Genomic DNA, 15,264 nt, shown 5'->3' with positions numbered 1-15,264 from the left:
GTGAGGAGCTGGGACAAAACTCCTCTGAACACAACCCATCTGAGGAGCTGACGGCCCTTGAGGTGGGGTTCTGCTACAGAACTGGAGAGTCAGGTCGTGACGTTTATCACTTATGGTTGAAAACAGGCCCAATAAAAAAGGGACCTGGGTTTGTTTAACCCAGAGAGAGAAAGTTAAAGAATAGGAAAAACTACAGAATTAACTGGTGACAACAGCTAAATGTCTACAGGAGGCTGACAGCAGCAGCAGACACAGTTGTGGTTGATCAGACACAGAAGTGGTCATCCTACGGTCCCACCCTGAGGTTCATCACCAAAGGAGGCTAAATACGCTTTCCCAGTAGCTGAAGCAAAAGGCACACTAGGATGGTCTACATGCAACTCGTCCCCTGAAACATGAAAACAGACTAGAGGCGAATGGCCCTCAGAAGAAAATTCAGCATGTTGGATTCACAGTTCTCTACAGACCAGGCCCACTCTTCTCGGGCATTTTCTAGGCTCCCTCTTGGTCGATGAAGCTTGGCTGGCATTTCCCACAACCAGAAGTTGAGTCTACACTGTTCACACGCCAGCAGAGAGCCACACGCAGCCAGCGGGTGCTGGAAATGGGTGGGCCTGGATCGAGGTGCGCTGTGAGCAGGAAAGCTTCAGTACAAGGCAGGAAGGGGAGAGCTCATCAGGAACTCTCTACACTGACTGCGGGGTCAAATCAGAACCCCGGGGCTGTCCTGCGCGCTAGTTTCGCTTGTTTCTTTTTCCTGTTTTTAGTATGGCCGCTAGAAATTTAAGAGGACATGCGACTCCCTCTGCGGCCGGCAGTTGCATCCCTCTCATCCGGCAGGCTGAACAACCAAAACAAAGCGCCCCGCATCCTGTGCGCTGCTGCGCCGCGACACACCTCAAACGTGGACAGAAGCACGGAGAAGGGTGAGCGGCACCACATGGCCTTCAGAGGACACACGTGGCAGCGGCAGGGGTAGCGGCTCCAGTGTAGTTTCAACAAAATAATAAACTATTACACAGCACAAGGGAGCTCAGCTCAGGGCTCTGTGACGACCTAGATGGGTGGGATGGAGTACGGTGGGAAGGAGGTCCAAGAGGGAGGGGATATATGTATGTGTGCGTGCTAAGTCGCTTCAGTCAGGCCCGACTGTGCAATCCCATGGACTGTAGCCCACCAGGCTCCTCTGTCCACGGGATTCTCTAGTCAAGAGTACTGGAGTGGGTTGCCATTTCCTCCTCCAGAGGATCTTCCCCACCCAGGGATTGAGCCCGCATCTCTTACGTCTCCTGCACTGGCAGGTAGGTTCTACCCACTGAACCACCTGGGAAGCCACATATGTATACATATAGTTAGTACACTGTTGTAAAGCAGAAACGAACACATTATACAGCAATTATACCCCAATTACAAAAAAAATAAAGAATAAACATAAACAGCGAACTTTCTGGAAAGGAAATGTTCCATCTGCAGACTGTTGGTCCCCTGCTGGAAAATGTCCTGGGGACACTGCCCCACCCTGTTCCCTGGGGAACCCCACCTACCTTTGATGAGCTCCGGCCTGTAGGCCTTGCGCAGCTGCTCCAAGAAGCCCTGGTAGAAGGATTCAGCCTGCTCTGCAGGCATGGCCAGGTGGAAGTCGGGCTTGTTCCCCTTGAGGACACACTGCAGGGTGAACTGGCTGACGCACAGCACCTCGTACTGCTTGTCCATCACGCTCTTCGACCAGTGTTTCCCACTTTCATCCTCAAACACACGCAGGTTTAAGATCTTCCGGACCCTGGGGGAAAAGCCGGGTGAGAGCTACCTAGAGAACCGCAAGACCCCAGACACACCCATGCCCCTAAAATGTCACCGGTGCTCTGCAGACGGGGGACACTGTGCTGGCTCCCATCGCCTACAGGACGGATGACCTCGGGCAAGTTCCTTTCCTCCCTGTGCCTCATCAGTAAAAAGTGAAAGTGCTGGTCACTAAGTTGTGTCAGACTCTTCTGGACCCCGTGGACTGTAGCCCGCTAGGCTCCTCTGTCCATGGGATTTCCCAGGCAAGAATACTGGAGTGGGTTGCCATTTCCTTCTCCAGGGGTTCTTCCCCACCCAAGAATCTAACCTGGGCCTCCGCATTGTGGGCAAACTCTTTACTGTCTGAGCCCTTCAGTAATGGGATAATAACAGTCCTTTATTTTCTTTTATCAACCCCTCTAATTCACAGCAGCTTCCAGTAGGAACCGGAGCTGAGATGATGAGCCCTTCTTCACTATCTGCTCCTTCAAGCTGGGGTTGTATCAAAACATGAGCTCAGTTCTATTTTCTAGAGAATTCAATCTTTACACAGGGGTAAATGATGACCTTTTTTAACAATTCAGCAAACACCCTGGAGAAAACTCATGGTCAGTGCAGAAATGCAGGAAGATCTGGGGAGAGACATTTTGACAACCATGTCACAGGCTCCTTAAAGCCAGACGGCTTTCCCTGTATGTGGGGATGACAAAGGACACCCACCTCAGCAAGGAAGAAGACTGGCTAACATCTATAAGGTCAGACTTGAGTCAAATAACAAACAACTACCTCCATGAAAGCTGAAATTCACCCTCTGAACCCACCTGTGTGCATGATGCTGAAGACATGTTCAGAGCCTCTACAAATGCTCGCTCGCCACCACTTTTGTAGGCACCCTCTGCAGGGCACATGTCCATGGCCCCTTCTCCATGGCCGAGGTCCACCCTCTGTCGAGTCCTCTCTCTGAACCACCAAGTTACGTACTAGCTCCCAGGCCCCAGCTTTTAGCCACTACACCACCCCCGCCTCCTGTGTATCTAAGGGACAGCTATGGAAACACCGACATTCGTGAAGTGGTACTGAATGGTCCTTGCCAGTCAGTAACACCTTAGCAGGAATTCGGTTCCAAGTCTAGTTTTCAACCTAACACAAAAGGGACTACTGGGCGCTGCTGCACCTTTGCTCTGGGCACCAAAGGGCAGAGAGAAAACAGATCCAAGCTTCGGAAGAAAGTGTGCCAGGTGGTGCTGGGGAGAGGAAACATGAGGACAGGCCAATCAGGCAACAACAGTGACAAAGCTCCCACCTCAGAAAAGAGAGCACTGGCTTCCAGGTCAGGTGGCCCAGGTTCTAGTCTGGAGTCAGGCTTTGTGCTACACACACGTGCATGACAGCAGGTAACTGTCATGCAGATCCTCATGTGTCCAGTGAACAACTGAGCATTTCTGACATGAGTAACGGGGCCCAGACAGTGCATCTCAAACTGGAAACATAAACTATTCATAAGAAAACAGGCTCAGTGTTTGCATTAGAAGAATGGCTAGAGGCTGCAAGAGCACACAGGGACAGAGGCTGAGCTGTGCTCCAGCCCGCCACTGACGTCACAGGATCTTCAATCTTCTTTTTGGCATATGGAAGATCTTCAGTTGCAGCATGTGAGATCTAGTTCCCTGACCAGGGATTGAACCTGGGGCCCCCTGCATGGAGAGCACGAAGTCTCAGCCACTGGACCAACAGGGAAGTACCTATATATACATACATGTATACGTCTGTGTGTACATATTATATAAAAAACTAGCCAGCTAGCTGGACAACCAGCACGTGTCCCACCAGGACAGCAGTGATGTGGAATGTGAGATAAGATGCCTCTTACATGTGCTCCAGTTCCTTCTGCGTATCTTCCAAGGAAATACCCAGCAACACGCAGATGCCCCGTCCAATGGCGCTTATCTGCTCTCCTCCAACTGGCAAGGCCACAAAAGGGAAAAGAGATTCAGAACAAGACAGGTGCCATGAAGCGCGTTTGAGTATCCACAGGAAAACTCAAACACTGCACTTGTAACTTCTCTGGCAAAGGCCCTAGGTACTGAAACATATAAGAGCTTACATTAACTCAGTATGATGATCACAGCTGCCCATTCTGATTTTACATCTGGAATGAATGAGGTGTGAAGTGAGCAACTGTGGCACACGATTTTCAGGCCTCATGTTCATTTGTGTTACCATGAGTGAGACACCTGAAACTTTCTCTGAGTCTGCCCATCTGTAACAACGGAGCTCTCCTCCCAGAGAATCCAGCTTAGCTCTGTTAGTTCTCAGAAAGGAAGTACTTGCTTTTCTTGAAAATCAGCAAACTGGGTAACACAATACAGAGTGCAAAAACATTTACGTCATAGAAAACAAATGATTCCTCTACTAACTGCAGAAAAGAGAAATATACATAAAAAATACAGCTTAAAAGGTAAGCTTCAAGTCAGCAAACTTCTATGATTTCCCAGTTTATTACTAATGTTGCATTATAAGCCAATAACCTCCAAATCTCTTTGAATGATGCACCCTACCCATAAAAAAGAAAATTCTCTGTGCACAGATTTCTATTTCAAATATTTGCGTGTATTTAGAGTCAACTGTACACTCTGGGCTTCCCTGGTGGCTCAGTGGTAAAGAATCCACCTGCCAATGCAGGAGATGCAGGTTCCATCCCTTGGCTAGGAAGATCCCCAGGAGAAGGAAATGGCAACCCACTCCAGTGTTTTTGCCCAGGAAATCCCATGGACAGAGAAGCTGGGTAGACTACAGTCTACAGGGTCGCAAGAGTCAGATACGACTTAGGGACTAAACAACAAGTACACCACACTACCATTTCATCAATGGTGGCACACTACTTAAGTAAGAAACATTATTACAGGGGTCAGACTAAAGCCATATTTCAAATGTTTATCTTCATAATTTTCAATTTTAGGGCCAACTCGTTACTGAAGCTCATTAGTATGTTTGGTTAGTTTATTCTGTACTGACCTAGAGTTCCAATCCAGAGAAGGGTCAACTCTGCCATGTTTTTGCTGTCTGTCTGCTTCTGCTGGATAATAATATCCATAAATGTTCCTGACAAGGCATCACATACTGTGCCATGTCCCACATCCTGCAAGCTCAGGAAAGAATGAGAAACCCCTCATTCCTGCAGGCATCTGACAAGGGACCATCTGACAGTCAGAAACCAGGAAAGTACATGCCTCGACTTCTTCCTTACACTCTTTTTACAGCTTAACGTCTCCTATTTTTATGCTTAAAAAACCAAACATTTTAATATTTTCTTCTGTGCTTTTTTTTTATAATGGACTACGAGTGACAAACCACTGACTCGAAATATGAAACCAAAATCATCTATCCCGACATAAGCAGTAAACACTCAGGGTTGTTTGCCTGTTTGTATGGCTTTAGAAAACTTTGGTGCTATTTGTTCTTTAATTAAATCCATGTTATTTTCCTACAGTATCAATATTTTTAAAATTTTCCCCAGAGTATATTTTTAAAACTGAAAAAATGATTATTGAACTATGTCCACCATTAAAGTAATACCATATGCATTATAGAAATTTTTTTAAAAAACAGGAAAGAAAAGAACACAGAACACCCAAAGACAAGCACTTCAGTATGTTACTGATTGATTTCCTTTAGAGATTTCCTCTACTCACAAATTTTACTCCATATTTGTTCTCAACTACCGAATAATATTGTATATAAATTTTTGTGCCTCATCTTTTAACAGCACATGGGCATGTTTTCACGTTATGAGCTTTTCCTAAACATCTTTTAGTTGTTAAACAGCTGCATTCTATCCATGGACGGACTAACCATCCTATTTGGCCAGATAAATGGCTTGCTTTCAAGTTCTTACCTCAATAAATAACACCATGGTGAAAATTTTTGTACACTAAAGTCCTTTTTTTTTTAACAGACTTTCCTGTATAGCATAGTGTTAGGTTCATAGCAAAACTGAACAGAAGGTACAGAGGTTTCCCTGCCCCCAGACAGTCCCCCCACCACCACCGTCCCTCATCAGATGGTACATTTGTTCCAAACAATGAACCTCCATGGACACGTCATCATTCAAAGTCCACAGTTTACAATAAGGGTCACTCTTGGTGCTGTGCAGTCTATGGGTTTGAACAAATGTATAACGACATGTATCCACCATGACACTATCATACAGAGCAGTGTCACTGCCCTATGAGCCCTCTGGGCTCTGCTGGTTTTTCTATAATTTAAAGCTTTTTCTATAATTAGAACAAACTTCTTAGATAGAGCCTCAGAAGTACAATCACTATTTGAAGTGTTTCAAATCACTATGTGAAGAGTTTCAACATTTTCATAATGTGGTATTGTCCTAATAAATTATGCACCAAAGCCTTGAAATGACACTCTCCTTTTGGAGAAGTTATGTCCTTACCTAGGGATGTTTTATTATAGACAAATGGATTTCTAAGGGAAAAAACACAGGGCTAGGAAAGACCTGAGATATTTAGTCAATATAAATTTATTTTGTATAAATATAAATTTATTTTATAAGTAAGCTAAAATAAATTTAATTTATTTGATGCCATGTATGTTGGCACCATACAAGACCTCTTCTTTGAGAAGAATTCAGCACCTAATTAATCCATTCAAACCCAACCAATCTCTTTCCAACATTCTATGAATCTATTCGGATTTCAGCTCATAAAGCTGAGTGACGAATTTAAAAAAGAGGTACGTATGTATATGTGTAACTGATTCACTTTGCTATGCACCTGAAACACACCATTGTAAATTAACTATACTCCAATAAAAATTAAAGAAAAAGCTGAGTGACAGACATGGGGGTTACTGTACTGTTCCATCCATGTAAACATATGAATATGTCTGAAATGTTCCGTCATTTTAAAGCTTTTAAAATTAGATGATCACAATAACCATGCTAAGGCATCAATGTGCCCGACCATGTTCATAAAGGAGGCTACTACATAATGTGACTCCTAATATTCTACTCTGTCACTCATAAAATCGGAAGTGACATTTTAGAGCCTTTGAAATAAAATGCCACTCACGAAAGGCCACATGGCAGTGGAGCCAGTCACATCCTAAAGGAATCAGAAAATCTCTCTGTTGTAATTCAAGTAGAAGGCCTGGCTAACCAAAGGCTCCTCCAGCACTGTGAGAGAACTCCATCTTATTAACTCCTAACCACAGTCAGCACTCTTCCCTGTTTTTTCTTTTTTTTTTTTAATATGCAGGACAGTTTCTATGTTGTTTTTAACCCAAAGCATATAATTTAAATAGTAAACTAAAATCATTCAAACTATGCAGTTTATCTCACAGAATCATGTTTTTAATCAGATTGGCACAATGGAGAGTTGTTGGTTAGGACCAAAACCTAACATTCTGCAAAGTCTGCTCACTGCTCATGACGATCACATTGAGCAGACTGCAAAATTCTTCTCAAAAAAAGAAAAAAGGCAATAAACCCCAGAGTTATACTATCCCCCCCGTTACTCCAGGACCATATCGCAAACCAGTTACCAAAATACCTTAGAAATCATGTTCTGAAAAGTAGAATCTCAGATCTAAATATATGGTTTTACCGAGTTTGATGGTTTCTTTAGGGGAGTTTGCTGTTTTGTTCTTAAAGCTAGTTTCTTGGACACAAAAACACGCGTTTGGTATACACTGGCTTGAGGGTAGGGTTATCTACAAGTGCCTGAAGGGAAATAATACTAGAATTCTGCCAATAAGAATAGGAAAGACTAGAAGACAATGTAGTTAGTCATTTCAAAAAATAAATAAATCTTAATATCTTTATGATCTTGTCTGAGTTTTGAAACAATTCCCTTGTACCCACTAGTCATCTGGCCCCCTGATGTCCACACTAGACCACAAGTGACCAAGAGACAGACAGGGCTGCGTGGCTCGGTCCACCAGAGACTGGCGGAAAGAAACACCTCCTGATGCTCCAGGGTCTCCCCGGGTCATGGGGGCGGACACGCTCAGAACCAGCCCCTGCGAACACCTGTCAGGAGCGCGCACCTCGCGGGGCGTCCAGCTCCAGGAAGACCGGGACACGGAGAAAACCCGGGGGGGTGGGGGGGTAGAGAAAGGCACAAACGCCGAGGGGAGCGGCTGGGGAGGAGCTGCGAGCTCCGCAGACGCCCCCCCACGCGCAGTCCAGCAACACCCCGCGGAAGGGCGGGCCGGGGGACGCCCGGGAGCGCGGCCGTCCGCGCTCCGAACAAAAGCAAGCGCCGCTGAAGACGACGGTCTCCGCGTCCCTCAGCGGAGACCCGGCGGCGCTTGCAGAGCGCCGCGGGCCGGGGAACGGAGGGGCGGTGGGGGGGCTCGGGGCCGCGGGGCTGGGATCGCCCGGGGGCGGCGCCCGGGAGAACCCTTGGCAAGGGCGGCCGGGCGCGGGGTCAGGGCGGCCCCTCCCGGCCCCGCCCGACTGACCTGTGACGCTGGCCCGGGTGACGCGCTGCACCACGGCCTTCATGGCGGCGGCTGCGGCGAGCGGGGCGGCGCCGGGCGGCTTCCGGCCTCGGGGACTCCGCGGGCGGCGCGGCGGCCGGCGCCCTCTGCCGGGGACACCCGGAAACGCGCCCCGGCGCGGCCCCGCCGGCCTCGCCCATCGCAGGTTGGTCCCGCCCTCCGTGTAGCCCCGCCCCGCGGTGGGCCCCGCCACTCCCCGTTCTTGCCCACCCAGAGCTGAGCCCCGCCCAGACTCCACCCCTTTCCCGGCCCCCACTCCTAGGCAGACTCCCAGGTGCTGTTTCTTCTCACATCCCCCCAGTCATCCCTGCATCCCAGCTTTGTCCTGATTCCTAATCCTAACCGTGTTCCTCCTGCCGTTTTCCCACCCCTCTGACCCCAGATCCTCCCAAATTCCTTTTCCCTTGTCCTCCTGCCTCTGCAGCTCCTCAGAAACCAAACAGAAGATCTGCTGCCTAAAATAGCCATCTAACTGTTTAGGTCAATCCTAAAGGAAATCAACCCTGAACATTCGTTAGAAGGACGGATGCTGAAGCTCCAATACTTTGCTACCTGATGCGAAGAGCCAACTCCTTAGAAAAGACCCTGATGCTGGGAAACATTGAAGGCAGGAGGAAAAGGGAGCAACAGAGGAGATGGTTGGATGGCATCACCGATTCAACGGACATGAGTTTGAATAAGCTCTGGGAGATGGTGAAGGACGGAAGCCTGGTGTGCTGCAGTCCGTGAGATCGCAGAGTCGGACACAACTGAGCAGTACAACAACAAACTGTTTAAGCACTCATTTGACCTACCTGTTTCCTGCAGAGATACATGATTCTGTAATTCTAATTCCTTCTCTAATCCTATTTGGCCTCTCTCACAGGATTATTAGAAGGTTTGAATAAAATACACTGTGTAAAAGTGCTTGGAAAGCTGCAAAGGACTGTACAAATATTACCCTAACAATCATTGTCACAGATTTAAAAAAAAAAACTCCTCTGAGTGTGTCTTCTTCAGTCTGATAGTGCTGGTGGGTACACAGGAATGGGGTTCCTGATATTCCTTAACAAAACTCGGGTCTGCCCTGCCCTGCTTTTGTGCTGAGCACCTCAGAAATGGCAGCTAGTTTATGGTCTTTTTGTATATTAGTTTTCATAATTGTGGGCTTCCCAAGTGGCTCAGTGGTAAAGAATTCGGCTGCCAATGCAGGAGACTCGGGTTCCATCCCTGGGTCAGGGAAAATCCCCTGGAGAAGGAAATGGCACCAACTCCAGTATGCTGCTGCTACTGCTAAGTTGCTTCAATCGTGTCCGACTCTGTGTGACCCCATAGATGGCAGCCCACCAGGCTCTGCTGTCCCTGGGATTCTCCAGGCAAGAACACTGGAGTGGGTTGCCACTTCCTTCTCCAATGCATGAAAGTGAAAAGTGAAAGTGAAGTCGCTCAGTCATGTCTGACTCTTCAAGACCCCATGGACTGCAGCCTACCAGGCTCCTCCATCCATGGGGTTTTCCAGGCAAGAGTACTGGAGTGGGTTGCCATTGCCTTCTCTGAACTCCAGTATACTTGCCTGGGAAATTCTATGGACAGAGAAGCCTGTCAGGCTACAGTCCATGGGATCCCAAGAGTCAGACATGACTTGGCTACTAAGCACACATCCACATTAATTTCTGCCCCACTGTGACTGTGCATGGGTGCTGTTATTTGTGGTCCCTTATAGTTTCTTTGAATGCTGTTGCTGGAGTTAACATCTGTCCAGGTGCAAGCACTCAGGTCAAAGGTCCCAGGTTTCAGCCTGTGTCACCCCAACCCTTCTCTCCTGAAACAAGTCACAAACTCTCATGTGAGAGATACCCCCTCTATACCAGGAGGAAAGAAGTCTTATTTCCAAAGACAAAAGCTCACCAAGAAGAATCTGAACCAACAAGCTTTGCAGTTTCCCCCAGTTTACTTCCTACCTCATATTCCTTAACCTGTCATGTTCCTCCATGATTCTTCATGCCTCATCAAACCTAATGACAAAAACACATACACACACACACACACACACACACACCCCCCACAGGCATGCTTCTTTAGGTCTTCATCTCCTTATCAAGACTCTCATGTCATGTAAGTGAAGTGAAAGTTGCTCAGTCATCTGACTCTTTGCAACCCCATGGACTGTAGCATGCCAGCCTCCTCTGTCCAAGGAATTCTCCAGGCAAGAGTACTGGAGTGGGTAGCTGAAAACTATATAAATTTGTATATTTTTCTCCAGTTCATTTGTCTATCACTGGTTCCTTGGTGGCTCAGAGGTTAAAGCGTCTTCCTCCAATGGGGGAGACCCGGGTTCGATCCCTGGGTCGGGAAGATCCCCTGGAGAAGGAAATGGCAATCCACTCCAGTATTCTTGCCTGGAGAATCCCATGGACGGAGAAACCTAGTAGGTTACAGTCCACAGGGTCACGAAGAGTCGGACACGACTGAGCGACCTCACCTTCACCTTACTTTTTCAGACCTGAAGAGAATGAGGAAAATTTTTTCCTCCTCTACAAGAGAAAGTTTCAAATAGAGAACAAGGAACAGTCATTTGGCCAGAAAAGACTACAAAATAGTAAACTGGAATGTTAAATACTATGGGGAAACAGTGGGAACAGTGGCAGACTGTATTTTTTTGGGCTCCAAAATCACTGCAGATGGTGACTGCAGCCATGAAATTAAAAAACGCTTGCTCCTTGGAAGAAAAGTTATGACCAACCTAGATAGCATATTCAAAAGCAGACACTACTTTGCCAACAAAGGTCCATCTAGTCAAGGCTATGGTTTTTCCAGTAGTCATGTATGGATGTGAGAGTTGGACTGTGAAGAAAGCTGAGCGCTGAAGAATTTATGCTTTTGAACTGTGGTGCTGGAGAAGACTCTTGAGAGTCCCTTGGACTGCAAGAGATCCAAGCAATCCATTCTGAAGGAGATCAGCCATGGGATTTCTTTGGAAGGAATGACGCTAAAGCTGAAACTCCAGTACTCTGGCCACTTCATGCGAAGAGCTGACTCACTGGAAAAGACTCTGATTTGGGGAGGGATTGGGAGCAGGAGGAGAAGGGGACGACAGAGGATGAGATGGCTGGATGGCATCACTGACTCAATGGACATGAGTCTGAGTGAACTCCAGGAGTTGGTGATGGACAGGGAGGCCTGGCACGCTGCAATTCATGGGGTCGCAGAGTCGGACATGACTGAGCAACTGAACTGAACTGCAGTTGCCAAAAATAGTATCACCGGTAGTAAGACAAACATCATACACTTCTGATACTGCACTGAGGAAAGACATGGTATCACTTTTGTGGTATTGTCTGCCAAATACACATAATCTGAATCCAATCATGAAGCAAGATCAAACCTAAATCAAGGAGCATTCTACAAAATGCAGATTGAAGGCAGAAGGGGATGACAGAGGATGAGATGGCTGGAGGGCATTACTGACTCAGTGGACATGAGTTTGAGAAAGCTCCGGGAGATGGTGAAGGACAGGGAAGACTGGCATGCCATCCTCCATGGGGTCACAGAGTCCAACACGACCGAGTGACTGAACAACAACAACTACAGAGTAACTAGAGGAATCCTTCAAAAACGTCAAGGAAAAGAAAATCTGAGATACTTTTCCAAGTTAAACAGAGCTTTTCTTTTCCATTTTTGGCACCACACAGCAGACAGGATCTTGGTTCCCCAACCAACAACAGAACCCAGACCCCCAGCAGTGAAAGTTTCAAGTCCTAACCATTGGACTGCCAGGGAATTCCACGTCCATACATGTATTTCGTATACATCTCCTTCTGATTTAGGTGCATTTGCGTGGGTTTGTCACTTGCAACCAACGGAGACCAGTGGAGAGAACCCTGCAGCACTAGAGGGCAGGGACCCTGATGTCCGCACTTCGTACCCCCATCTCTAGAATACTAGTAGCCACTGCTGGGGTTTAATCCACATCAGCTGAAAGGATGAGGGTATCAGTGCTGCTACTAAAGAACAGATGGAGTCTACTAAATCCAGGAGTTATGTCCCAATTCATAATACACTTATCAAGCACCCACATAGTACACGAAGGGCTGCTCCAAGTCCCAAACTAAACATGGAGGTTTCCCAAACCTAATCTTAAAGGGACCACAAAAGCTCTGTTTGACAGCAATATGAAAGAAGTATAAAGTTACATCAACTAATTTCAGAAAACCAAGTTTACAAAGTTCAATATGATATTTCACTTCAATCTTTCACTCCTGTGAATACAGAAGGACACCCGCTGAATATGCAATTTACTTTTCTTCAAGGGGCTATTTATTGCCTGTTTTTTTATTTTATTTTACAGCAAACTTAAATGTATTCACTTTTCACAAGTGGAAAGTGGAAATCAGGGTATCTCTCAAATGTATATGCTGAACCAAAGTTCTGTTTTCAGAGTTCGGCAGTCAATCATGATTTTGGTCCAGGGCCACCAGTCCATGATTTCAAATAGTTGATGATCCTGGCAGTAACTGGAACAAAATCTTCTCTATATGTGACAATCGTTTCCACATAAAAGCCTTTTGGGGGCTCAAATAGTTCGTTTCTTGAGGCATCCTTTTGTTCTACTTTATCACCTTAAAAAAGAAAAAAAAAAAGGAACATCTGCATCATTAACTTCTTAATCTTTTTTTATTAAAGTATCACTAACTTCTAACTATACAGCAGTCATTAGAATTATTAGTAGAGTCTTGAAAACTAAATAAGCTAAGGTAAGAATTACACCATCCCATCAGATTCCTGACACCCATCGTCTGTCAAAAGTAATTTTTTAAATAATTTTTTTTTAAATGACCACTATAGGGGACTTCCCTGGTAGTCCAGACTCTAAGACTCGGAGTTCCTAATGCAAGGGGTCCCATTTCAATCCCTAATCAGGGAACTAGATCCCACATGCCACAACCAAGACACCCGAAGTCAATAAATAAATGTATTTTTTTTTTCAAATGACCACTACAGAGATAATTGTTTTAAAACGCTCAATACTGGACATGTATACTTTCAGGCCACTGGTAATTTTCAACACCAAACGAAATCATCAGCACAGTTTTTACATAAAAAGCTTTACTGAAATATATTTTTCATATACACATTTAACTCACTTAAGATATATAATTCCGTAGTTTTTAGTCTTTTCAGATCTGTGCAATCAGCACCAAATAAAGTTTAGAATACCAGACACACACACACACAGACACACACACACACCCTGATTTTTTTAGCAGTCGCTCCCCACCAACTCTAGCCTTCAGCCCCAGGCAACCCCTACTCTGGAGGAAACTAGATTTACAGCCCATTTCTGAAAGCTGGAGGATTTCCTCTTTGGTAGGGAATCTATTGGGAAAATTTCAATACTCCAGCAGGTTCAAGTCCTGAAATCGTTTGCTCGCTGAATGGGAGGAGGGTTGATGCTATAGGAGCATCGCCACTTTAAACCACCTTCTAGTGTCTTTTGACCTTTCACCGGGAACCTCGCAGATTCTTCAAATTCTGAGGACAGGGACGGCCTCGTTCAATAACTCAGTTAAGGTCGGGGGAAAGGGCTCTAAAAGGCCTTTCCTGCCTGGTTCCATGATAACGATAAACAGTCGCCCCAGTGCTCCGTAGAATAAACCCGGGGAAGCGGCAACGCGAAGCCACTTCCGCTAACCGCCCGGACACGGGCCACGGAAGGCCGCGCGTCTGCGGAGGTCCTGCCCGAGAGCCGTACCTGGCGGCTTGCTCTTTTTCTGACTCAAAAAAATCAAGGAGCCCAGCAGGGTCCAGGCGCCCAGTCCGTAAACTACTGACATCCGCCGGTACCAACTAAGAGCTTGCGCCGGCCGCATGACACCGCCGCGTAGACCACACTCCTCCGAGTCTCGGGTGAAGGCAGGCCTTCCGGTCTGCGCGTCACCGCCGCCGCCTCCAATGAAGAGCCGCTCTGGGAAGCCGCTTCCGGCGCTGGCCCCCAATGCATCCTGGGGCGTGTAGTACGGACGTCCCGCCCGGAAAGAACTCAGGTGTTAGGCTGGGGTCGAGGGCTTCCGTCTTTTTGCCTGGAACCCACGACCTTGCCTTCCACGTGACGGGGGCCTATGACAGCTTCTCTCAAGCAGAACTCTCAGTTCAGCTCAGTTCAGTCGCTCAGTCGTATCCGACTCTTTGCGACCCCATGGACAGCAGCGCACCAGGCTTCTCTGTCCATCACCAACTTCTGGACCTTGCCCAGACTCCTCCATCCATTCGGTGATACCATCCAACCATCTCATCCTCTGTCGTCCCCTTCTCCTGCCTTCCATCTTTCCCAGCATCAGGGTCTTGTCCAATGAGTCAGTTCTTTGCATCAAGTGGCCAAAGTATTGGAGCTTGCATAATTGTAACGGCATGCCTTACAAAAGCTTCAGGTGGCACTTGTTTTGGGGTTTTTTTTTTTTTTTTTTGGACCCCTTAGCTTGTGTCCTGACCAGGGATGAGCCCAAGACCCCTGCACTGGAAGCAGAGCCTTAATTACTGGACCGCCAAGGAAATCCCCGGCACTTATTTTTATCGTTATATAGTTGATTTACAGTGGTGTAAAGTTTCAGGTGTAGAGCAAAGTGAATCAGTTTACATATACATAGATCCTCTTTTTTAGATTCTTTCCCATATAGGTCATTATAGAGTATTGAGTAGTTTCCTGTACTATAGATTAGGTTCTTATTACTCCTGGAAACTAACAGAGGAGTCCAACAAAAGAAATTACTGGATGACAGCTGTCATAGCAATTGTGTGTTAGTTGCTCAGTCATCTCCAACTCTCTGCGACCTCATGGACCGTGTAGCCCTATAGGCTCTTCTGTCCATGGGATTCTCCAGGCAAGAATACCGGAGTGCGTTGCCATGCCCTCCTCCAGGGGATCTTCTGGACCCAGGGATCAAACCCAGGTCTCCTGCAGCCCAAGCAGATTGTTTACCATCTTAGCCA

The 15,264-nt window shown here is 46.8% G+C and overlaps 2 protein-coding genes across 4 annotated transcripts in view; both read right to left on the bottom strand.

Moving 5' to 3' along the window:
- Nucleotides 1–8,325, bottom strand: part of DTD1 (D-aminoacyl-tRNA deacylase 1) — a 76,688-nt gene extending 68,363 nt beyond the window's left edge. Inside the window, exons 1-3 of the mRNA XM_068987506.1 lie at nt 8,260–8,325; nt 3,653–3,743; nt 1,545–1,780 (exon numbers count right to left, since the gene is read on the bottom strand). Coding sequence (XP_068843607.1) covers nt 1,545–1,780; nt 3,653–3,743; nt 8,260–8,302 — 370 coding nt within the window. The 5' untranslated portion in view covers nt 8,303–8,325. The remainder of the gene's footprint in view (nt 1–1,544; nt 1,781–3,652; nt 3,744–8,259) is intronic.
- A 4,275-nt stretch (nt 8,326–12,600) lies between these two features.
- SMIM26 (small integral membrane protein 26) lies at nt 12,601–14,318 on the bottom strand. Of its 3 annotated transcripts, none has more exons than XM_068987802.1 (2): nt 14,030–14,318; nt 12,601–12,887 (listed from the first exon to the last, which is right to left on the bottom strand). In XM_068987802.1, the coding sequence occupies exons 1-2, from the start codon at nt 14,145–14,147 to the stop codon at nt 12,730–12,732; spliced, it is 276 nt and encodes a 91-aa protein (XP_068843903.1). In that variant the 5' UTR covers nt 14,148–14,318; the 3' UTR covers nt 12,601–12,729. The 3 variants fall into 3 exon arrangements, 2 of the variants coding, with proteins under 2 accessions (XP_068843903.1, XP_068843904.1); XM_068987803.1 differs by having other exon boundaries at nt 12,601–12,884; XR_011145940.1 differs by having other exon boundaries at nt 12,772–12,896; nt 14,030–14,158.
- Nucleotides 14,319–15,264: the final 946 nt, after the last annotated feature.

The sequence above is a fragment of the Capricornis sumatraensis genome, chromosome 15 (assembly GCF_032405125.1).
Source record: "Capricornis sumatraensis isolate serow.1 chromosome 15, serow.2, whole genome shotgun sequence".
NCBI classification, from domain to species: domain Eukaryota; kingdom Metazoa; phylum Chordata; class Mammalia; order Artiodactyla; family Bovidae; genus Capricornis; species Capricornis sumatraensis.
Note: the sequence above shows the minus strand (reverse complement) of the source record. Positions and strands in the feature narration are given on the sequence as shown.